Source organism: Drosophila rhopaloa, unplaced genomic scaffold (assembly GCF_018152115.1).
Source record: "Drosophila rhopaloa isolate 14029-0021.01 unplaced genomic scaffold, ASM1815211v1 contig_2, whole genome shotgun sequence".
Classification (NCBI taxonomy): Eukaryota; Metazoa; Arthropoda; class Insecta; order Diptera; family Drosophilidae; genus Drosophila; species Drosophila rhopaloa.
The window spans coordinates 7,147,973-7,168,331 of record NW_025335083.1 but is presented as its reverse complement, the minus strand read 5'-3'; the positions used below and the strand labels follow the sequence as shown (position 1 = coordinate 7,168,331).

Genomic DNA, 20,359 nt, shown 5'->3' with positions numbered 1-20,359 from the left:
CAAAACTTATTGAAATAAATCCGAATGGGAGCTTCGGTTTGTTAATTTAAAAAAAGACCATCGAAAGTTTCATTTAATTTTGTACATTTAAACACTAGACTATAACAATTTCACTGTGGTCTGAATACATTCATTTATTTAATGTTATAGCTCTACAAATATGCCTCAAAGAACAGTTCCCTCTTGAGGCAGAGATAATCCTCTTCTAAAATCCTCTCACACACAAAAGGAAACTCGACCTTGCACTCTATATCGTGGTACCCGTATTCCCCATTAAAGAGGGCGAATCCCACACAATCCTCTTCGGGAGAAGCGTTGTCCGGCTGGCGTGGCACCCAGTTCAAATAGGGAATACTATCCCCATTTTTGGACCGGAGGAACGTGCGCCGGTTTCCCAGGCAATTGATGCCAACCCAAACGGAATGTCGCCAACTTTGGGTGAACTGAAGCCCCAAACTCTTAAGGTATGCGGTTGTAAGGAGCTTGTCCTCTTCATCGGCTAGAACCATTAGATCGCCTCCGAGTTTTCTACAGCTGCGATCGGCAACATGCCAGTTGGCCTGAAAATGTATTTTTTAATTTGAATAATGTGTACATATTTCTTTATAGTACCGACCTTTTGTAAATTCACGTGGTAGCACTTGTTGCCAACTTGAGTAAATGGCGATGGACAGCTCAGTGAATTGATACCCAGCACCAGGGCTAAGAAAACGCAAGCTAAGAGCTCTTGTCTCGCCATGTTTTCTTTAAAAGTTTATTAATTAATAAGTGCCGTTCAAAAAAATCAGCTTTTATATTCATCGAGCAAGGCACACGGTTCTATACAAGCACTTGGAAATCTCCTCTTAAACAGGTACAAATAAAGTGACGATCGCAGTTAAGCATCTACAATTTGGAATTTTCATTTTGTGACGAATATCTCTTTACACAATAGCAAATTGCAAAATATTTTTGTTACGGCACCATTTCTATATTTGTATTAATAGATAATGTATTTGCTAATAATTATTTCATTAATAATTATTAATTTTTATTTGTATAGTTACTTTTATATCTGGAGAGCTGGATTTAAAGCAAATGATTGCATTTGGGGTTACACAGAAATAACCAAATTATTTTAAAAATTTCAAGTAAACCGTATCTACAGTTCTTTATCTAACGTCCCGTTTTTCTAGCATGCAAATTAAATTTAAATCGAAAAAAAATTTCATATGTATATCTTATATAAGGACATTTCTTAGAATTTATATTTTGAGTTTTTAAAATTTAAAACTTATTTTTCTATATTTTTCTATAAATTTAAAACTTATTATTATATTCTTATATTTTCTATTACTCAATTATACAACTAAAATCTTTGCTAAATGAAATAGTGAATAGTGTAGTTATTTCCGCTCACAGTCAGTGCGCTTCGACACTATTTGGATGGGTAACTTATCTTAGGCAATTAGGGCTAAGATAAACAAAGAATTCTTAGGAATTATTGTTTATCAGTAAATTAAATAAGGTGTACGAATAAATAACTAGCCAAACAAAAACACTCACAAAAGGAAACTCAACCTTGCACCTCCAATAGATCTTATGATTTTGTATCACCATCTGCACGATCATGACTTATTTTAAGAATCTTTTTGAATTTTGTAGTATCAATCATTTCTCTAGAAAGGGAAGGGATACCACCACGAAAGCGATTTTTATTCTAAATAGTATAACAAGAGTAATTTAATACATTTTAGCACAACAAATCTTTTCCGATCTAACGTTCTTCTTTAATAAACAAATTAAAAAATAACGATTTTCAAATTTTTAAATGCATTTTTTATTTCGCTTTTTGTTTCTGTGCCAATCCAAAATTTAGTTAAAATAAAAATTCTAATGATTATCTTAAAATATGCGTGTATGCATACATAGTCTGACAATTTCGATGCTTTTCGTCACTACGTAGACGTCCATTCACAATGATAGCATATATTGTTTAATTACAGCTAATTAAACAGCATTATTTATGACTACTTCAATTATGGGTACCGCTTTCTTGCTTATCAGTAAATTAATTAAAGTGTTCAAATAAAAAATGTGTTTAACAAATATGGCAAAAGCTCTTTTATTGATGGCACTCCCGAGTCAAAATAGCCCCCAATTTGAAAAAATTGTATTATATTGTATCTTACGTAAGAGTTACTCTTAAGTAAAAATAAATTTATTGGTAGTTTTTACGTAACAATTGTTAAGCTACTTTACTCGACTAAGCAAATGTTTGTGTGTTTAAATACATCCAAATGTTAAAGACCATTTGAATTATTTTTAAATTTACAACGAATTTGTTTATCTGGAGAGCTGATTTTAATGCTATTGTTTGCATTCTCTTCTAACCAAATTCACCATATCTACGACTCTTTGTCTATCGCCCTGTTCTCCTGGAGATAAGAAAAAAACGCATATGTATGTCTTATATAGGCCCATTATCTTAAAAATTTATATTTTGAAATTTTCAAAAATAAAACTGTTTTTCTCCTTAATATCGAATTGGAAATATACCAAAAAGTATGTCGCCATCGATTGGAAAGTATACAAATATCGTTGTAATCGATGTCTATGTTTTCTCATCTCTATGAGCAATATATAAATAAATAAAAATTGTGATTAGCAGCGTCGTTTCCAGTTAATTAATATATATATTGATTATTTTGTAAGTAGTCTACGTTTAGCTTAAAAATTACAGAATCACTTAGTTATTAGGATGCACATTTCAGATACCTGTGGCCTCACGTAGGAATCCCTCGACAAAAGTTTGGAAAATCTTTAATAAAATCAACATACAACAATGGGATGTGATGGCGGAACTATTCCCAGGCGCGATGAGCTGGTGCGCGTGAAGCAAAAGCCAGAACAGGTAATATATTGTAATTGGAGCACCCCGTATCTAGACTAACTCCTTTTTTCACCCCTTTTCAGAAAGACAAGGATGCGGAGAGGGAGTTCCGATGGCGCCACTGCACCTTGACCCAGCAGGGGCTTCAGGAGCCGATCGCTATGTGTGGCATGGGCAGGCTATACTCCAAGCAGAGCGTCATTGAGCGGCTGCTGGAAAAGGAACCAATGCCGGAGACGGCGGCGCACGTGAAGAGCATGAAGGACATTCGCCAGCTGCACCCGACACCCAATCCCGCCTTCACGGAGGAGGACAAGACCGAGGGTCTGCTGGACACTCGTCACGCTCCATACATCTGCAAGCTGATTGGCCTCGAGATGTCCGGAAAGTTCCGGTTCGTCGCCCTGTGGAGCTGCGGATGCGTAGTGTCCGAACGGGCCTTGAAACAGATCAAAGGCAGCGCAGCCAGCACTTGTCCGTTGTGTCAGGCTCCCTACAGCGTCGAGGATGTGGTGGTGCTCAACGGCAACGACGAGGATCTGGAGCTGATGCGGGTCAAAATGGAAATGCGGGCAGCCAAGCGCAAGTCCTCCAAGAAGGAGAAGAAAGAGGCCAAAAAGGTGGAGGTTAAAGTTGAGACCGAAGAGACCCAGGATCCAGTGCCCTCTACATCAAAGTCTGCACCGCTGGAGAAGCCCACCACCAGCTCGAAAGTCAAGGCGGTGGCTCAGCTCAAACGACTGGGCGCCGTCAACGCCATGCAAGATCCCGAACTGAAGCGCCTCAAGAGCGATTTCAGCGTGGCCAAAGATCCCAAGGCCAGCGACGTCTACAAATCACTGTTTACCTCCCACAAGACGGAGAAGGACCAGGAACGCGCTCACTGGGTCACGTACAATCCCTTTTACAATTAGTCTAGATATAGTTTAAGATTGCTCTTTCACATCAGTCACTTGGGGACTTGTGCGTAGCTTGATCATATAAACCAGACACAGACAGTTCAAAATATACAAACGACGATGTTTCGTTCAGCCTACCAAAAAGGGTTCCTCACAGTCCTCTACAGCGTGGGCAGCTCACCCTTGAACAACTGGTCCTCCTATGTGAGTATCTGAAGTTCATCCGTCTTCGTACCGCTAGAATGTTTTCTTGGGCAGACCAAGAACGGCTACATCAAGCGCATATACGATGAGGACATCAAGTCCCTGGTGCTCGAGATCATGGGCTCCAATGTGTCCACCACTTTCATACACTGCCCCAGCGAGTGCAAGGAACAGCTGGGCATCAAGCTGCCCTTCCTGGTGCTCCTGATAAAGAACATGCACAAGTACTTCTGCTTCGAAGTTAAGGTTAGTTTAAGGGGTTCTCAAACGAATCTATATCGCTTACTCCTTGATGGAGGATTGGTTTTAAATATAAGATAATATTTATCTCTTTAAGAGATTACAATCTGTTTAATGCTGTACAAACTATAGATTCAAGACGATCAGCGTTTTATGCGCCGTTTCCGGGTGTCCAATTTCCAAAGCAAGACCTCCGTAAAGCCCTTCTGCACGGCCATGCCTATGGGCATGTCACCGGGTTGGAATCAGATCCAGTTCAACCTGGCTGACTTCACACGTCGAGCCTACGGGTCCAACTACCTGGAGACGGTCTCCTTACAGCTGCATGCTAACGTGCGCATCCGACGCATTTACTTTGCTGACAAGCTCTACACAGAAGCCGAGTTGCCCAACGACTACCGCCTGATGGGCAAGCCCAAGGACCTCAAGAAGCCGGAGAAACAGTTCAAGGTGCAGGCCACCGCTCGTCCTCCGTCTCCTCTAAACACGGCTCGCGGCGAGACAGGGCCGTCGAAGGACACCGAGCCGGATACAGCAGCTCCCGCCACAGATGCTCCCAGCGAGCCGGAGCCTGTGCTGCAGAAGTCTCCCTCGCCACCTGTTCCGCAGAAGGCTCCTTCGCCCCCAGTTTCTGCTCCTTCAGAGCCCGCCGCCGAGGAGCCAGCCCCTCAAACGGAGGCCACCGAAGAGGCCTACTACTAAGTTCTTGTTCCTATTTATTGTTACTTTTTATCAGTTGATGCGCGACTGGGAGTGGGAAGTGTACAACATCTCTTAAATTTCCAGTCATAGATTTTAGACTTGAACTCCCTCAATCAAATTGGTTTTCTTTATTGTCATTCGGAAATAGTATATTCTTGGTTTATGGCAAAATCTCTAATGCCTTTAATCTATTTTTAAAGAAATATGATGGTGATTAAATTCTTTAATAGTCTGCATTATCACTGATTATTATCGATGTAAGCTTAGTTATTTGCTAGCACCGACCGACCGCGCTAAAGAATTTATCATCATAGACACACAACTTTCTTTATTATAACCCTCTTGGACTCTAAACAAAACCTTCTTTGTTACATTGTGAATTTGCTAAAATATCTTAATTAGATCGAGCCCGCAGGCCTGGTCACTCAAGGACTCTTGTCCAAGGCAGCGCTGGCAATGGTCAGCATGTCCGCGTCAATGTTCTTAAGGGCATTGTGGTACTCGGTGATCTCCAGGGCCTCCCACTCGGCCTTAAAGGCCGCTTTTGGATCCTGGGGCATGGTCATAGCGGCACCCGTCATGGCATCAGCCTGGGCCTGCGTCTGGTCGGCGTGGTTGTTCTCGCCGAGGACCAGTGTGTAGATGGAGCGCAGGCCGAACACGTTGAGGAAGTACCAGGAGGCCGACGAAACCCAGGCGGCATCCAGGGAGGCCAGCTCCACTCCCCTCTGCAGCATGGGCTTGAAGCGCAGGGTTAGCGGGAAGGGCACTTTGGTGGTGACGAAGCCCGAGAACATCCAGTTGATCCAGCCGCCGATCACCACCATGGGCAGGACGTTGATGAAGTTGCCCTTGACCATGTCAGTAAGCATGGCGGATGAGTTCTGGGCCACGGGAGCCCTTTTCTGGGTCTTAAAGTAGCCGGTCTCCTCGTTGTTGAAGTAGTTCTTCCGCATGGAAAAGCTCTGGGCACTCAGATACTTGCCGTTCTCACGAAGAAGACGCGCACGGATCATCGCCTGGCTGTAGGTGAGATAGTATTATCAAGAGGGTGCTTCACTACCCTTTGGACGGCCGTTCGTTGTCTCACCTGTCTTGGATTTGGGTGATCTCGGCCTTCTTTTGCGTGGATATCAGAATGGAGACATAGTGGCGCACGATGCCCACTAGAAACGTGATCAGCACGATGGGCAGGAACACCCACACACGGATGTCCGGGTCGATCAGCAGCTCCGTCATATTTTAATTGATCTGTGAGATTTTCCTAGTTTTCACTCTAATTTTCAGCTGCAGATGAACCAATTGGCTCAATTGGGGATGACAATCGATTTCCCACCCGATAGCGGTGGTCAGCTTTTCTATCGAGTCACAGTCGTGATATCGGATATCGAAATGACCGTTTAAGAAAACTGTAAGAAAACAGTTGATCTCTATCTTAATTTGAGTATGAAAAACTACAAGATCAGGAAAAACAATCGCAAAGTAAACTATGATGTTTTTATGTCTTTAATAAGCTATGAGTACCTGTTAAGAGTTTGAGCTCTTTATTCGAGTTTCAGCAATTAAGAAGGTAATTGAGATAGAAATTATAACACAAATTTCTCTTGCAAATTACAAAATAAAGTGTAAAAACAGCTTTTTCCAATAAATATGGTAAGATATATTGAAAATATTTAGCGTATTTCCAATTTGAATTAAAAGTAGTTTTTTTTTAAATTGCACAGGAATACCTCAGTTGTCTAAAAATTGTGTATGCAGATATTCGATAAGCGGGCAAGAAATAATCGATTTCCGAATTGCATTTGGCAACCCTGCCCTGGTACCGGAGAATGTAAATTTTGAGCGAATAGTATTATTGGACAGATTCAGAGACGCCTGCTGCAAAACCCGAGATTTACTGAACCCCATTTAAACGTAGCCATGGAGGCCAAGACCGACGCTCCCATCTCCCCGGCGCCCACACCGAATCCGACTGCAGATTCCGCCAAAGAGCAGAATTGCACCAACAACTCGCAACCCAATTCGGGCTCCGCGCCGGGAGCAATTGCAGCTTCATCTGGAGCCACCGCTGGCCAATCCACGCCAGCGACCCAACAGCAGCAACAGCCGGCGGCCAAGAAGACCAGTGGTGAGACCAGCTCCATGCCCACGCGACAGTACCTGGACCAGACGGTGGCGCCGGTTCTGCTCCACGGATTACAGGCACTCGCGCGCGAGAGGCCCACGGATCCGATCCAGTTCCTTGCCTCCTACCTGCTGAAGCACAGCAACGGGTGCGAGGAAAACAACGCCGCTGCGGTGGACAACAACTCCTAAACCCTCTACCTACCTCCCCCTTTATCCGCTCCTTAGTTTTGTAAGTGATCAGTGCATAAATAATAAACGTTTAAAGTTAGAATGTAATCGCAAAACACACACATTGTACTGGGCTCGCGTCCTAGACTGTGATGGGGTAGCCCCAGGGATCCAGCTTCGAGTTGAGCAGCTCCAGTGAGGCGTCAGCGATCTTTGACAGCAGCTCGGCCAGCTTGTGCTTGGTGTAGACCTTGTACAGCTGACGACTCTCGCTGGATATCTCATCCGCCAGGCGCACGCAGCCCACAAAGTCTCCGGACTTGAACATGACCTCGTTCAGGAGTAGGGCGATCTCGGGCAAGCAAATGCACCGCAGCTTCTCCATCTGCAGCAGGCGGTTCTCCCAGTTTAGCTGCACGCCGTTCTCCGGTTGCTTGGAGGTGAACGGATCCACCAACCATCCCTTGTCCGGGAACATCAGCACGTTATACAGAGTTTCGATGGTTTCTGCAGAAAAAGGGATTGTGTTCAAAATTGAGGTTTTTTGCTCTGTGTTTTCAAATAATTGAAATTAAAGTGTCGAAATGGCAAATTAAAGTTTTGAGGGGGAACTAAACAATGGGGAACTAAAATTTAAAGCAGTATTGCCAAAGAAATTATGGGACATCTGCATTTGCAAAAGGAATGGAATAATAATTACGATATCAAACTTAAAAGCTTAAAAAATAAATTCAGATAAATAATTGGAGCGGAAACTTAGGTTAGTAATTGGACAGGTGTAAATATCTACGATATTTATTTAATAATAGTAGATAGTAAACTTACGCTTGGCCTGCTCCTTGACCTTGTGCTCCCAGCGCATGACTTCCGATCGGTGGGCCTGCTCCTTCCGCTCACTAGCCATACGTTCCGTGAAGTTGTCCTGTGCGGAGCCAGTAGCTCCAGCCTGTGGCTTCTTTGGCCTGTTCTGCTGCAGACGGTTCCACTCCACGAAGCTGTTCACGCCAGACAGGTACACCTTGTAGCAGAGATACTCCTTCAGGCAGCACTCTTCACGCGGCGGAACGTTGTCCATCGAGCTGTACAAGCTCACGATCTGCTGCACTATGTCGCCAGGGATCATGCGGAAGGTCTGCCGCACGCATTCCATCTTGCTGCAGGCCAGGTAGGTGCGCATCATGGCATTCGCCTGCCACAGCAACTCGCCGCGCTGTTCCGGCAGATGGAGGAGCCACTCCAGAGCCGAGATCTTACGCTGATCCGGCACAGAGATCTCACCCGAGTGCGGCTCTCCGAACTCGCCAGGTGCATGCTGAGCCAAGCGAATATTCTCCACGGTGATGCGCGTTATCTGTTCCACATCCAAGCCAGCTTGCAAGGCGGCATCCAGAGCCAACTCCCTCTGACGCTTCTGCTCCACCTGCTCCAAAAAACGCGAGTACAGCTTCACCTGCAGAGGATTCGACAGAGCTGCTGCATAGTAGGCTATCAGCTGGGGTTCGCCCCTCGCAATTAAGGCCTCCACATAGGCTGCAATGATCTTCTCCGCCTGCCGCTCCTGCTCCACGCGACCGATTTGTCGGAGGAAAAGCACAATGTGGGCCATAAAGCGCAGTTGGTGGGGTGACAATTGACCAGCATCCTTCTCCACCCAACGGACCATGTGCTGCAACAGTTCGCCGCAAGTGTCCAAGATCAAATGCCGCTGGATAACGCCTAGGTTCCCCTGGGCGAAGTCCCGCACTGACGCATCCTTGGCCACGTTTAGCTCGTCAAAGATCTGCTCCATGGTCATCTTGCCGTTCCAGTAATCATCCGGCATGGGCTGGTAGCGCTTCAGACAGCACCCGCGTATCTCGGACTCCACGCGGATGTCGATCTGGACTTTTAAGTGGGCCCACAGCAAATCGTGCCAGTTGCTGTGCAGGAGGGACTTCAGAGAGCCCAGGTGGCCGGAGAAGACGCCTGCTGTGGCTCGGCTGTACTCGTCGTAGTTTTTGGAGTCGGCCATCATCCAGGCGCACCGCTTCCAGATATCCCTCCTGGGATTGCCCTCGATGGGCAGCTTTTCGTGGACCGCCGACACGTTCTGCTCGAAATTAGGATCCTCATGGAGACGCCAACCTTCCAGAATGGCCGCCCGCCAGGTCTGCCCGTAGTGCTTGCACAGCTTCAGTCCTTCGTCCACGCGTCCCGAGCGAATGGCAGCAAAGATGGCGCGGGATAGGCGTACGTTGTCCTCCTCGTCGAGGGCGTGCAGTGGGCGCTTCTCGCGGATGGGGGCATCTGGATCCAGACGCGTCACGATCTCGTGGCCCTTGCCAAAGGCGGCCCCTTGCAGGTTCTCCAGCTGAAACAGTGTGTTTTCCCAGGCCATCATGCGATCGTGGCAGTGCAGTGGATTCTGTTGCTCCCCCGGATCGTAGCAGGCCTCCAGCCAGTCGACCACCAACTGGTACTCACGGAGAGTGGCGTTAATGGTGTACAACTGCTGGATGACTTCCTTTTCGCTGCCGCCTAGGGTGGGGCCGTCCTGCATCTCGTCGTCCGCCTGGGTGTCGGTCTGCAGCAGGATGCGGTCATAGTAGAGGGCATGCAGCAGGCGCCACGTGTAGATCTCCTGGCGCAACCATCCCAGAATGGACTCCCGCTGCCGGGCGCCCTGTGCCCCACCCACGCCGCGCTCTATCTCTAGCTCCAGCTGCTCCACGACGCCGCGACAGACGTGGGTCAGTGCCTGGATGACCTCGAAGGTCTCCGATCCGCCGCCCTGCGTCTGCAGGACGTCGAAGAACTGTGGGAACAGCACGTCGACGCGGCTCTTGCCGCGATCCAGATCGTCGCCAGTGTCCTCCACCAGCGATTGATCCTCCAGGGCGGCCGCGTTGCTCTGCTCCAGGAGGAGCAATGAGTGCGACAGGTTCTGCGGCGCCAGGGAGCTGTTCAGTGTGGTGCGCAGCAGGCCACTGCGATTGCTCATCGGGAACGGGCTGTCGGCCATGGCTGCTCTCTGCGGTTCCTGACTATCTGATTTTTTTCATTAATTCAAAAACAAAACAAGAAATTCACGCGCTATCTGCTAAAAATGCCGGGACATGCTAGTAGAGATGGACTTTAATAAGTCTCCGCAATCGATACATCGCAGTAGAAAAATCGAGTTGATTTATTGTCTAATTGGATCAAGAGGGCAAATATAACTGTTATTTTCATAAATTAGGGATTCCTTAAAATAAATAAGAAATACTTATTTTATTGCAAATGCATTTTTAAGATACAGTTTTAAATCTACGAAAATTTGACGACTATATTATTTGGGAGCCATGAAAAATGAATATATTCATCAATTAAAGTAAAATGTTTAGTTATGTCAATTTAAAATAGAGTTATTCAGATTAATTAAGAAGCATAAATAAATTTAATAGAGAAATACTAATAATTTTATAAATCTTATAAACTCATACTTTGGTTTTCCCATTCTTTCTTCTATTTATTGTTTTACTTGAAAATTTAAAGTAGGCCAATTAAAATTTGAAATTTAAAAACTTATCAGTTTACCCATGCATACTGTAAATGTTTTCTTGTCACTTTACAATTGCAAAATATTCAGTGTACTTCATAATCTTGTCGAGACACAAGCTATCTAATTTCAACCGCTCGAAAAATTGGTTAAACACATATTCTACTAAACTAACTTTTTAAAATATCATATTTTATTTATTTTAAAATCTAAACATTTCCAAGAGACACAAGGTATATAAGGCAAAGTTCATAAAAAAATATTTTGTAATAAATGCTTTTTCAACAGCTTGGGTTAACAGTTCGCGATGTCCAGCTGAAGCACCGTCCTCTGAAGACGATTAGATTAGCTAACTGGAGCGGGGGCAGGAGCACCACCTGATGGTGGGCCTTCTTTCACTCCAGGTAGCTAATCCTATCGTCTTTAGTTGCCAGTGACCAGGACGAGGTCAGAAAGGAAGGAAAGGAGAAATGATGAAGAATGGCCTTAAAAATCGGAATTTATGGAGGTAAGGATACAAAAAAGGACTAAATCACATATCACACTACATACTCGTAGATTGGTCCATTGCATTCGGACTTTCGAAGTTTCTTCCAGTGCCTACTCAGCTGCGATAAGGCCATCCAGTTCAGCTTTGGCACTAGTGAATCGTCAGAATGGATTGGCTTATCAGGCGGACCAGCCGCATCACCGACTGACCCCATACTAGGCCTAAGCCTAATCAGCTAACTAGCTCCCATTGCAACGACAGTTCCATGCAGGCTCTTCCATCCATCGGTTGTCTCAATCCAGTTCCCTCAATAAGATGTGGTGGTTGTCTTTCCTTTGCCTCATACCTTTTCTGCCAGTGGATGATGCACTGGACCTGAGTGCGAAGGACTTCCAGCTGACGTTCCTGCGGGAGTTGGTCGACCAGGTGGAGCAGCGGGCTGAGCTGAGCCTCAACGATTACCTGGATCAGCTGGAGCGAAGTCCAAGAAATGCCAACTACACGGAGGAGCTGAGTGGAGCTCGCGCAACTTCGAAGATCCAGTCGAAGGTGACGCTCGTCAAGCAGTTGCTCGACCTGGATCACCTGGATAAGGATCTGGAGCGCACCTCTGTTCTGCGGAACTTGGTCTTCCTGAACCGATTGAAGTCCACGCTAAGAGCTGCCCAGGACACCAGCACCCTGGAGATCCGGCAAATGCGGCTGCACCACTTGTGCCAACAGCTCGACCGTCCACAAGCGTCTCCCAGGAGTGGCCTGATTAACGAACAGACCGTGGGAGCGGCTTTGGAGCAGCTTAATCTCACCAAGAGGGCGGAGGGGAACTCCACCGGGCTGGATCTCAACGAGTTTGGGGCACAGCTTTACGAGAGGGTCAAACTATCTGGTGCCGAGATCATCAACAACTACCTGCAGATACTGCGCTCCCTGCTGCAGGACATCATCGAAGGCGACCATGCGGAGCTGGCTGAGAGCAGTGGCAAGCTGGACCACATGCTGCAGGAGCTGGACGCCATGTTGGCCACGCAGGACTTCTTTGAGAAGCGCCAGAAGGTGTACGCCTACCTGGAGCTCCACCTGAGCTCCGACTACGAGCAGATGCGCGACTCACCGAGGACGGAACAGCTCACGGATCACCTGCTGGCACAGCTGAAGACCAAGGGCCTCGATCTGTTCGTCATCTTCCTGTTCAGCAACTTCGAGTTCCTGGAACTGGTCCATGAGCACTGGGAGCCACTGCTTCCCCAGACGCCCAGCCTCTTGTACGACGAGACCGCGCGGCAGCTGTACGACGTGCAGCAGCTCTACGAGACCTTCAAGCTGGACACGGAGTGCGAGGCCAAGTACAGGGCCTACTCGGACGCACTGCGTCGACTGCACGAGCGCACCGTGGACCAGGGCCAGCGCAACCGCCACATCTTCGAGCTGCTCAACAACGCCGCACAGAGCGTTGGCACAGTCACCTTCAACATGATCAAGGCCAAGTGCCAGGAGCTCGTATAATAAGACCTTAAAATTATATGTTTGATTTAAAATTACTTTCACCATGATCAGGGCCAAGTGCCAGGGGCTTATAAGAACTGCAATAGAAAAACGATACTTACAATCTTTATATTATTTAATTAATTTTGTTCTCAATATACTCGATTTTCTCTTAGTTGGGTTTTTATTAAGTAGTTTTTTTTAGATCAAAATCTTTCGTTATAATTTGAATCCCAATAAGCGCGGTCTTTTGCCGTCATTCAGACGACATGCACGAGTGGCTTGCATGACGGTATGCTGTCCAACTGGCGCCGTCAGACCGTGCGCAGACCGCCCAACATAAAACATTTTCTTTTATTTGTTGTAACCATTGCGAGGACGCTTGTAATTGCGATTCTGTGACTTTGCGATGCGCTGCTTTCGTCCGACGCGCAGCTCCTGGCAGCCACATTTAATTGGCCACAAATCAGGGATTAAACTTGAGGAACAGAGAAACTGGTAAATTCAAAAGTAGGAGAGCACGAACACAAAACAGGAAGCAACTTTTTGTTTGGACGCGCATAAAATGGAACGGAGTGGAAATATGTTAAGAGCCCTGAAAGAAACACAAAAGCACGGAACCTGAGCAACACACCAGTGATATAATAGTAATCTACATAAGTCGTTAGACCCGGAACTCCTCGAATCCCAATCCTGCAATCTCACCCAAGGTACGGCATTGATTTTTCTCCCCGCACTCTGGCTTCTTATTATAGAGAAAATGTTAATGCTTGTACACTCGCCTCCTTTTTATTAGCCTTTCGCCAAGATGGCCGTGCAGCTGAAGCAGAGCTACCACCACCTGCCCCTGACGATCACCCCGATCCTGCATCAACCGCAGCAGCAGCAGCACCAGCACATCCTGCAGCCGGCACCGAATCCTCCCCAGCCGCAGCCACCGGATCTCACCTTCCACTGCATGTGCTGTGCCGAGTTCTTTGTCCACCCACTGGCCCTCTACCAGCACATGAACACACTGCATCCGAACGAGCCCACCAATGGGCAGCGGGAGCAGGAAAGTCCGGGCGACGAGGGCGAGGACTACAGCTGGATCTTTGAGCCCGTGTGCGAGCTGGCGGAGGATGGCAGCGACACCTCGGAGGGTAGCGACTCCTCCGAGTCGGACAGCTCCTCCTCCTCGGAGGACGACGACAGCAGCTCCAGCTCGAGTTCCAGCGGATCGGACTCCACGTCCGGCAGCACGGTGCCCAGCTCCAGTAACTCCAACACCCAGCAGAGCCAGGAGGCCATGCAGCCCATGCGTGGCTTGGTGGCCGGACCGGGCTTGAACGAGTTCCAGCTGCAGATGGCGGATCCCCGGGAGTCCACCTCCATATTCATGCTGCAGCCGAACATTAGCCTGGCCCCCGTGCACCAGTTTGCACCACCTGCACCCACTCCTCCCCTGGGATTCTCCCTGGATTCGGCGCCCATCAAGCGCAGGCGGGGAAGGCGCAGCAATGTCCAAACGCCAGCAATGGATCCGGCGCTGAATGGCAACCAGAAGTGCTTCCAGTGCACCCACTGCGAGGCCAGCTTTCCCAACGCCGGCGATCTGTCCAAGCACGTGCGCTCCCACATCACCAACAAGCCGTTCCAGTGCTCCATCTGCCAGAAGACCTTCACGCACATCGGCAGCCTCAACACGCACATACGGATCCACAGCGGCGAGCGGCCGTACAAGTGCGAGCTCTGTCCGAAGGCCTTCACGCAGTCCAGCAGCCTGATGGTGCACATGCGCTCCCACTCGGTGCGCAAGCCGCACCAGTGCCTGGAGTGCGACAAGGGATTCATCAACTACAGTTCGCTGCTGCTGCACCAGAAGACCCACGCCGCGCCCACGGAGACGTTCGTCTGTCCGGAGTGCGAGCGGGAGTTCAAGGCGGAGGCGCTGCTGGACGAGCACATGCGGATGCACACGCAGGAGCTGGTTTACCAGTGCGCCATATGTCGCGAGGCCTTCCGCGCCAGCTCGGAGCTGGTGCAGCACATGAAGAACCACATGGGTGAGAAGCCGTTCACCTGCTCCCTGTGCGATCGTTCCTTCACCCAGTCGGGCAGCCTCAACATCCACATGCGTATCCACACCGGCGAAAAGCCGTTCCAGTGCAAGCTCTGCGAGAAGTGCTTCACCCAGGCCTCGAGCCTCAGTGTCCACATGAAAATCCACGCGGGCGAGAAGCCCTTCACGTGCCCCATCTGTGGAAAGTCCTACAGCCAGCAAGCGTATCTCAACAAGCACATCCAGGCGCACCAGGTGGCCGCCTCCGCCTCCTCTTCCCCTGGATTGCTGGTCACCAAGCAGCCACACGAGACGCTGGTCTGCATCGTCTGCGGATCGCTACACGCGGATGCCACTGCGCTGGCGAACCACGTGACCAGCCAGCACGCAGCGCTCCTGGACACGATGAAGCAGTCGGCCATGAACACGGCGCCGGTAGGATCTCTACCGGAGGGAAAGTGCAGCCTAGAGGAGCAGCAAGCCTACATGCAGCGGATCCAATCCGTCTGGCAGCAGATGAACCAGCAGCAGCAGCAAATGCTTATCCCACAGCAGCCGAAGATACCGGCAATGGACTCCACTGGCGAGGATGAAGAGGAACCGGACGAAACGGAGGATCCACCGGATGGGGAGGAGGAAGACGAGATGCCAGAAGTGAAGGCTGAAATGCAGGAAGCAGAGGAACCTCTGACCCACCAGAGTTATCCGATTCTTGGTCTGCAGGAGGAGCAGATCCTTTTGGATTCTGACATGTATTACGATGATTTTGCCGACATGGACGTCGGCTGCCAGGAGGAGGTGTTCGGCGACTTTGTCTTGAACGAGGAGGAGGTCTACACCGAGGAGCTCATTTAGATTTAAGTACTACGATCGGCCATAGTTTATGAAGGCAGTTCATATTTACATTGAAAGGGCAGCTCAGTTCTTAAATAGTTTTAGGGTCAACGAATGGTATTACGCACCCAAACCTTATGTTGACCAATTAATTTGCCCGATTTTATATTTTTTTATTATATTGCTATTGTTTAATATCCGATATGTTTACAACGGACTAGAAAAAACAAAAATTGGGAATGTTTTAAGAAACGTCAAAAGATAAGAATGTCACAATTTAGCTTCGTGTACCATGTAGTTTTGCTAAAGACGAAGGTCTGTGTTGTAAAAATAACTTTAAAGATCACTGAAATATTTTTCATACAAACTGAACACTTACAAAAGTTATCCACCAGAAACCAATTTTTTTTGCCTAATCGTAAATAGATCAGAAAATATTTGGGGAGCATTCCTAGTACAACTTATTACACATTTTGTGCAACCAAAGCGAAATTCCACTTTTGTAACTTATTCAACACAAAGCCCACACGACTATGGATCATCAGAAAATGGACGTATTGTATTTGCACATCATCTTCTAAAGATATTACATTTTGTTAGTATTAAGACATACTTTATGCTGCTCATTTTACATCCCAAAGGATATGCCCTTACCCTTGTTGGAATTATAATGTTCCAAATATTCCACGTCGCGTATTTTCCTAAATCGCCTGAAGAGATTACATTAATCGTTAAATCTAAAAGTCAAGTGTTTTTATTCTGGGTGACTAAGATAATTAAAACGGTTGGAAATGACAAGCTAATTTATTTTTTTTAATTTATTAACTCAACGAGTTAACTTCTTTCCTTACAATCTTTGTTTTATACACTTATTTATTGTTGATAGTCTGAACAAAAAAGACAATTTTAAATCTCTGTTTAAATTTACAGCAACAACTAACAAAATAATTATTTTTTTAATTAAATAAATACGAATTTAATTTGAGAAAAATATTTAGGAATAGGATAAACTATTAATTTTTTTTAATGGTTTTGGTTATTGTACCTAAAAATAGTCAGATTCACATATATTCAAAGAAATCAGAATTCGTGTTATATTTTAAATAGATAACTAAATAAAACTAGCTATGGCAAGCTGAAATTTTAATAACTGCAGTTATTTATATGTCACGCTTACCGTGACTACAATTTGTAAGGTTTTATGTTCTTTACTTTTGCCAGATATCTGACAGCCATAGAATTCTGATATTGGAAAAAACTTAAGTTATTAATCCAAAAATTGACCAAAACTGCAAACACAATTACGTAAAAATTAAACAAATTTGATCCAATCGTTACTATGATCTGCGTCCAAAGACGATTGACTATGTTTTAGGTGTCTAGCTTTTAAACTGAGCTCGCAAACGTATAGAAAAACGGATATGCCAAGAATATATATTTTAGTTGGAAATATATCCTTCAGTGCGTTACAAACTTTTGACCGAAATTATAATACTCTGCAAGAGTATACAAATAAAACTGAAGATTAAAGTTTTTTTTATCAAAATAAAACGCACAGAACGTATGTATATATGTAATAAAACTGTTATTATTTGAACACAAAATAAAACTCAAGATATAATCGTTTAAAAGTAATTTTTTAAACTACTTCTTTACTGTGTTTATTAGCGTAGATTTTATCTGCCTACCGTAAGCTTTAAATTCTAGTGAAGTTTCCTGCTGCAGACGCTGCCATACGTCCAGGCTCATTCAGATCCTGTGTGGGATCCGTCTCGGCCACGCCGAACATCCCGGGCAGCAGGTAACCGCCGGCCATCGGATCATCCGGTTCCAGTTTCTCCGGCGGCGCAATCAGAACATCGTCGCCCTGGTAAACGTAGGGCAGCCGGATAATCCAATAGGCGCTCTGCGACAGGCGTGGCGGAATTATGCTGCCCAGGGTGAAGGTGTACTTGCCCTTGCCCACGCACACCTTGGGATCCACAATGATATTGACCGGCGCCTTGGGCGTGACCACGTGGATGCGCATAAGCTGCGCCAGATAGTTGTTCTGGGATCGGCAGGGGCAGGGATAGTACAGCGGCATGTTGTTGTGCACCACCTTGCTGCAGGTGTCCCGCTCAATGTCCGCTCCGCCGCGCAGCACCCGATCGGGGGCGCACATCATGAACCGATGCCCGCGGGAGCACTCGTACTCCATGCCCACAAAGATCTTGAGCGAAAGCCTGTCGCCCTGCTTTTTCCAGCGCTGCTGCTTCTTGCCAGGATGCTGCTGCTGGTGGTGCGGGTGGTGCTGCTGCTTGGGGGCGTGGACCAGCCTCAGTTGGACATCCCAGGGCAGAAGGAAATTGGCGCCAGACAAGAAACCGCTCTGGAAGTGCTCCTGCAGCCCGGTGTTGTGGCTGTAAATGGAGCTGGGACCCACGCAGGCCAGTGACCAGCTTGGGAAGAGCGGCAGAAGGCCGAAGTCGCTGACAGTGTGCACCAATCCCGGCAAATACTCCGTGGTGGAGGTGGAGAAGGCATCGGGTGGACCTGCGTCTTCGCGGGCCTCCTTTTTGGCCGGCTCCTGGATTTGCACCACGAGTTCGTTTTCCGTATCAGCGCTAGAGGTGCCACTGCTCGTGGAGTTCTGCTCGGAATTCGTCAACTGTTCCGAGCTGGCTTGCGATTCGTTCAGTGAGGCTCCGAATCCAGCTATGGACATGTTAAGGTCCGAGCCAAAAGTGGGTGAAAGTGGCTGCGAGCAGCCGTTGTTGGCCGAATTCGGCTGCTGCTCCTCCTCCGCCGGCTGCTGTGGCTCCTGGCCTTCTTCCTCATCATTAGGCTCCCCCTCCTCTTCGTCTTCGTCCTGCGGGGGACCACTCTTGCCCGGGTGCAGCAGAGGAAATGCCGCTTCAAAGGCCGCCGCCCGATAATCACTCACTGAGGGCTCGAAGATGGGGAACTGGTACTGCTTGACCTTAACACACAGGTTGCACATTTGGGCCATGTGCTCATAGTACTCGTAATTGGCCTGCCGCAGATTGAAAGGATCTTCGCGGCGTCCCTGTGTGCGGCCGCAGTTGCAGCTGGAGATGTGGATCACCCCGCTGTTGTGCTTCTCGTGCGGCACGTTTTTGGGAAGGGTGCAGGGATGGGACCGCAGGCTGAGCTGCTCGCACTGCTGCCGCCCATCCTGCCAGTGCTTTTGGCATACGGCTGCCAGCTTGGCCAGCGCCGCCTTTGCCTGTGGACCGCGTCCCTCTTCCTCGAAGGCAACGGTGGCCTCTGCCAGGAGTTGCTTGTGGGTGGAGCTGCCGTAGTTGGCGGGAGCAGCGTTCTTATATGCGGATATGCCCTTCTTTAGGCCCAATTCGCACAGGTGAGCCCAAAATCTGCAGGGAAAATGCTGTAGAGACTCTCAAACAATAAATGTTAACTCTCTTACTTTTTTTCATAATTCAAGCTCTCGTCGAAGCCCTGCAGAAAGAGTCTCTGGAATGATAAAATAAAGATAACTTACTTTCCTAGGATCACTGATATATTTTACTTACATAGTCCTCGTTGATGGTCTCTAGATTAGGGGTTTTGGAATTTTCAACCAGCAGCTTGTAGAGCGTGGCCATGCAATCGTGCCACTCCTGAATATTAAGTAGATGGAACTGCCCCAGATGGGGCGCCTGCTTGAAGGAGCCCTCATCGAAGCAACCCAACAAGGCGTCCTGCACGTGTCGCTGCAGAAAGTGCCAGACGGTGTGGTCCTTCTTGTACTGCTGTTCCTCCAACTCCTTCTCATCCGCCGGAACGCCATAGGGCTTGACGAAGCCTTCGAAAGGTGCCAGCTCGAGGATCTCCAGGTCTTCCTCCTCCTCCTTAGTATCCGGCTTGTACATCGCCAAATTAAGGCACTCGATGGCCTTCAGCAACTTGTCCGGATGCAACTCTTCGTGTGCGTTGAAGAAAACGAACTGCTTATTGTTGGGCAGAGCCACCAGTGAAGTGCTGCTGCTGTTGGTCACGATATTGTGGTGGCGGAGCAGCTCGTAGATGCAGTCCTCTGTCTGGAACTCATAGGCGGAGACACATTCCCGCGTCTTGGCCTCTTCACGCGGAAAGTTCTCAAACAGGAAGAGAATCCTGGGGGCGCACAGGCGACCCTTCTCGCCCATCCTGGCGGCGGGGGTTTCCCTGAGCATTTGCGGCAAGAACTGCATTAGATGCTGCTCCCTGGCGAACTTAAGCAGCTGGAACACAGTGACCAGCGTGGGATCGAAGGTCTGGCCGGTTTCCACGTAGACCACAATGTGGCAGACATGGAGTGCCAGCAGCATCATGCGCACAAAGCGGCAACGCATCCCCTCGTAGAAGCTATCGAAATCGAAGGGCTTCTCAGTGTCTTCCATGCAGGCGTCTATCATTTGTCCCAGGATCACCTCGTCATAGGTGGTTTCGAAGTGCAGCAGCAGGCAGGAGGTGCCCGGTTTGTAGTAGCACTGCATCTGGCCATCCCGCGCCGAGTGCTCAATCGGAGGTTCCATGCCGAAGGCCTGCATCTTGTTGGCCTGATCGCATTTCGACCGGCCCACGACTCCGACCACAACAAGCGAACTTTTCAGCTGCCTCAGTTCCTGGCTAAAGAAAATTCTTGGTGAGATGCTAACGGCAGGGTTTGCTTATCTTACGCCACATTTGCGGGTATATCCGGGTATGTCCAAGTGTAGTAATCCTTCATATCCATCTTTATTCAATATTGTTTACAACATTTTTGATCAGCTGTATCAGTGCTACCATCCCGGTAATA

General features: G+C 47.8%; 9 protein-coding genes across 10 annotated transcripts; 5 read left to right on the top strand and 4 right to left on the bottom strand.

The window, feature by feature from the left end:
- Positions 1–108: 108 nt before the first annotated feature.
- On the bottom strand, positions 109–740 carry LOC108049627 (C-type lectin 37Db). Its single transcript, XM_017130882.2, has 2 exons — positions 617–740; positions 109–560 (listed from the first exon to the last, which is right to left on the bottom strand). The coding sequence occupies exons 1-2, from the start codon at positions 737–739 to the stop codon at positions 153–155; spliced, it is 531 nt and encodes a 176-aa protein (XP_016986371.1). The 5' UTR covers position 740; the 3' UTR covers positions 109–152.
- Positions 741–2,597: 1,857 nt separating this feature from the next.
- LOC108052802 (replication termination factor 2) lies at positions 2,598–3,915 on the top strand. 2 transcript variants are annotated; one of them, XM_017135296.2, is made up of 3 exons: positions 2,598–2,689; positions 2,754–2,893; positions 2,956–3,915. In XM_017135296.2, exons 2-3 carry the CDS (start codon positions 2,825–2,827, stop codon positions 3,784–3,786), a joined length of 900 nt encoding a protein of 299 aa, XP_016990785.2. In that variant the 5' UTR covers positions 2,598–2,689; positions 2,754–2,824; the 3' UTR covers positions 3,787–3,915. The 2 variants fall into 2 exon arrangements, with proteins under 2 accessions (XP_016990785.2, XP_016990786.2); XM_017135297.2 differs by having other exon boundaries at positions 2,624–2,689; positions 2,740–2,893.
- LOC108052803 (cilia- and flagella-associated protein 20) lies at positions 3,865–5,144 on the top strand. The gene is made up of 3 exons (XM_017135298.2): positions 3,865–3,975; positions 4,030–4,221; positions 4,348–5,144. The coding sequence occupies exons 1-3, from the start codon at positions 3,892–3,894 to the stop codon at positions 4,915–4,917; spliced, it is 846 nt and encodes a 281-aa protein (XP_016990787.1). The 5' UTR covers positions 3,865–3,891; the 3' UTR covers positions 4,918–5,144.
- Positions 5,145–5,225: 81 nt separating this feature from the next.
- LOC108052795 (ER membrane protein complex subunit 3) lies at positions 5,226–6,248 on the bottom strand. Its single transcript, XM_017135288.2, has 2 exons — positions 6,008–6,248; positions 5,226–5,940 (listed from the first exon to the last, which is right to left on the bottom strand). Exons 1-2 carry the CDS (start codon positions 6,154–6,156, stop codon positions 5,343–5,345), a joined length of 747 nt encoding a protein of 248 aa, XP_016990777.1. The 5' UTR covers positions 6,157–6,248; the 3' UTR covers positions 5,226–5,342.
- A 475-nt stretch (positions 6,249–6,723) lies between these two features.
- LOC108052801 (protein dpy-30 homolog) lies at positions 6,724–7,320 on the top strand. Its single transcript, XM_017135294.2, has one exon. The coding sequence runs from the start codon at positions 6,838–6,840 to the stop codon at positions 7,231–7,233; it is 396 nt and encodes a 131-aa protein (XP_016990783.2). The 5' UTR covers positions 6,724–6,837; the 3' UTR covers positions 7,234–7,320.
- LOC108052800 (nuclear pore complex protein Nup107) lies at positions 7,297–10,334 on the bottom strand. The gene is made up of 2 exons (XM_017135293.2): positions 8,038–10,334; positions 7,297–7,719 (listed from the first exon to the last, which is right to left on the bottom strand). Exons 1-2 carry the CDS (start codon positions 10,211–10,213, stop codon positions 7,355–7,357), a joined length of 2,541 nt encoding a protein of 846 aa, XP_016990782.2. The 5' UTR covers positions 10,214–10,334; the 3' UTR covers positions 7,297–7,354.
- A 1,140-nt stretch (positions 10,335–11,474) lies between these two features.
- LOC108052794 lies at positions 11,475–12,831 on the top strand (the record flags this gene model as incomplete). Its single annotated transcript, XM_017135287.2, has 1 exon — positions 11,475–12,831. A coding segment is annotated over one exon (1,248 nt), but the record flags the coding sequence as incomplete, so codon positions are not given.
- Positions 12,832–13,008: 177 nt separating this feature from the next.
- On the top strand, positions 13,009–16,319 carry LOC108052799 (zinc finger protein 354B). The gene is made up of 2 exons (XM_017135292.2): positions 13,009–13,411; positions 13,498–16,319. Exon 2 carries the CDS (start codon positions 13,510–13,512, stop codon positions 15,595–15,597), a length of 2,088 nt encoding a protein of 695 aa, XP_016990781.2. The 5' UTR covers positions 13,009–13,411; positions 13,498–13,509; the 3' UTR covers positions 15,598–16,319.
- Positions 16,320–17,194: 875 nt separating this feature from the next.
- On the bottom strand, positions 17,195–20,348 carry LOC108052804 (protein SMG8). Its single transcript, XM_044460278.1, has 4 exons — positions 20,241–20,348; positions 19,113–20,190; positions 19,007–19,053; positions 17,195–18,953 (listed from the first exon to the last, which is right to left on the bottom strand). The coding sequence occupies exons 1-4, from the start codon at positions 20,294–20,296 to the stop codon at positions 17,273–17,275; spliced, it is 2,862 nt and encodes a 953-aa protein (XP_044316213.1). The 5' UTR covers positions 20,297–20,348; the 3' UTR covers positions 17,195–17,272.
- Positions 20,349–20,359: the final 11 nt, after the last annotated feature.

Bases quoted from the DNA above. Each gene is read 5' to 3' on its own strand.
- LOC108049627 (XM_017130882.2), bottom strand. From the start codon at position 739: ATGGCGAGACAAGAGCTCTTAGCTTGCGTTTTCTTAGCCCTGGTGCTG. The intron at 561-616 runs GTCGGTACTATA...ATACATTTTCAG, and splicing joins ACCACGTGAATTTACAAAAG to GCCAACTGGCATGTTGCCGA.
- LOC108052802 (XM_017135296.2), top strand. From the start codon at position 2,825: ATGGGATGTGATGGCGGAACTATTCCCAGGCGCGATGAGCTGGTGCGC. The intron at 2,894-2,955 runs GTAATATATTGT...ACCCCTTTTCAG, and splicing joins TGAAGCAAAAGCCAGAACAG to AAAGACAAGGATGCGGAGAG.
- LOC108052803 (XM_017135298.2), top strand. From the start codon at position 3,892: ATGTTTCGTTCAGCCTACCAAAAAGGGTTCCTCACAGTCCTCTACAGC. The intron at 3,976-4,029 runs GTGAGTATCTGA...TTTCTTGGGCAG, and splicing joins TGAACAACTGGTCCTCCTAT to ACCAAGAACGGCTACATCAA. The intron at 4,222-4,347 runs GTTAGTTTAAGG...TACAAACTATAG, and splicing joins ACTTCTGCTTCGAAGTTAAG to ATTCAAGACGATCAGCGTTT.
- LOC108052795 (XM_017135288.2), bottom strand. From the start codon at position 6,156: ATGACGGAGCTGCTGATCGACCCGGACATCCGTGTGTGGGTGTTCCTG. The intron at 5,941-6,007 runs GTGAGACAACGA...TCTCACCTACAG, and splicing joins ATCACCCAAATCCAAGACAG to CCAGGCGATGATCCGTGCGC.
- LOC108052801 (XM_017135294.2), top strand. From the start codon at position 6,838: ATGGAGGCCAAGACCGACGCTCCCATCTCCCCGGCGCCCACACCGAAT.
- LOC108052800 (XM_017135293.2), bottom strand. From the start codon at position 10,213: ATGGCCGACAGCCCGTTCCCGATGAGCAATCGCAGTGGCCTGCTGCGC. The intron at 7,720-8,037 runs GTAAGTTTACTA...CTTTTTCTGCAG, and splicing joins GGTCAAGGAGCAGGCCAAGC to AAACCATCGAAACTCTGTAT.
- LOC108052799 (XM_017135292.2), top strand. From the start codon at position 13,510: ATGGCCGTGCAGCTGAAGCAGAGCTACCACCACCTGCCCCTGACGATC.
- LOC108052804 (XM_044460278.1), bottom strand. From the start codon at position 20,296: ATGGATATGAAGGATTACTACACTTGGACATACCCGGATATACCCGCA. The intron at 19,054-19,112 runs GTAAGTAAAATA...TTATCATTCCAG, and splicing joins AGACCATCAACGAGGACTAT to AGACTCTTTCTGCAGGGCTT. The intron at 18,954-19,006 runs GTAAGAGAGTTA...TTTTCCCTGCAG, and splicing joins AGCTTGAATTATGAAAAAAA to ATTTTGGGCTCACCTGTGCG.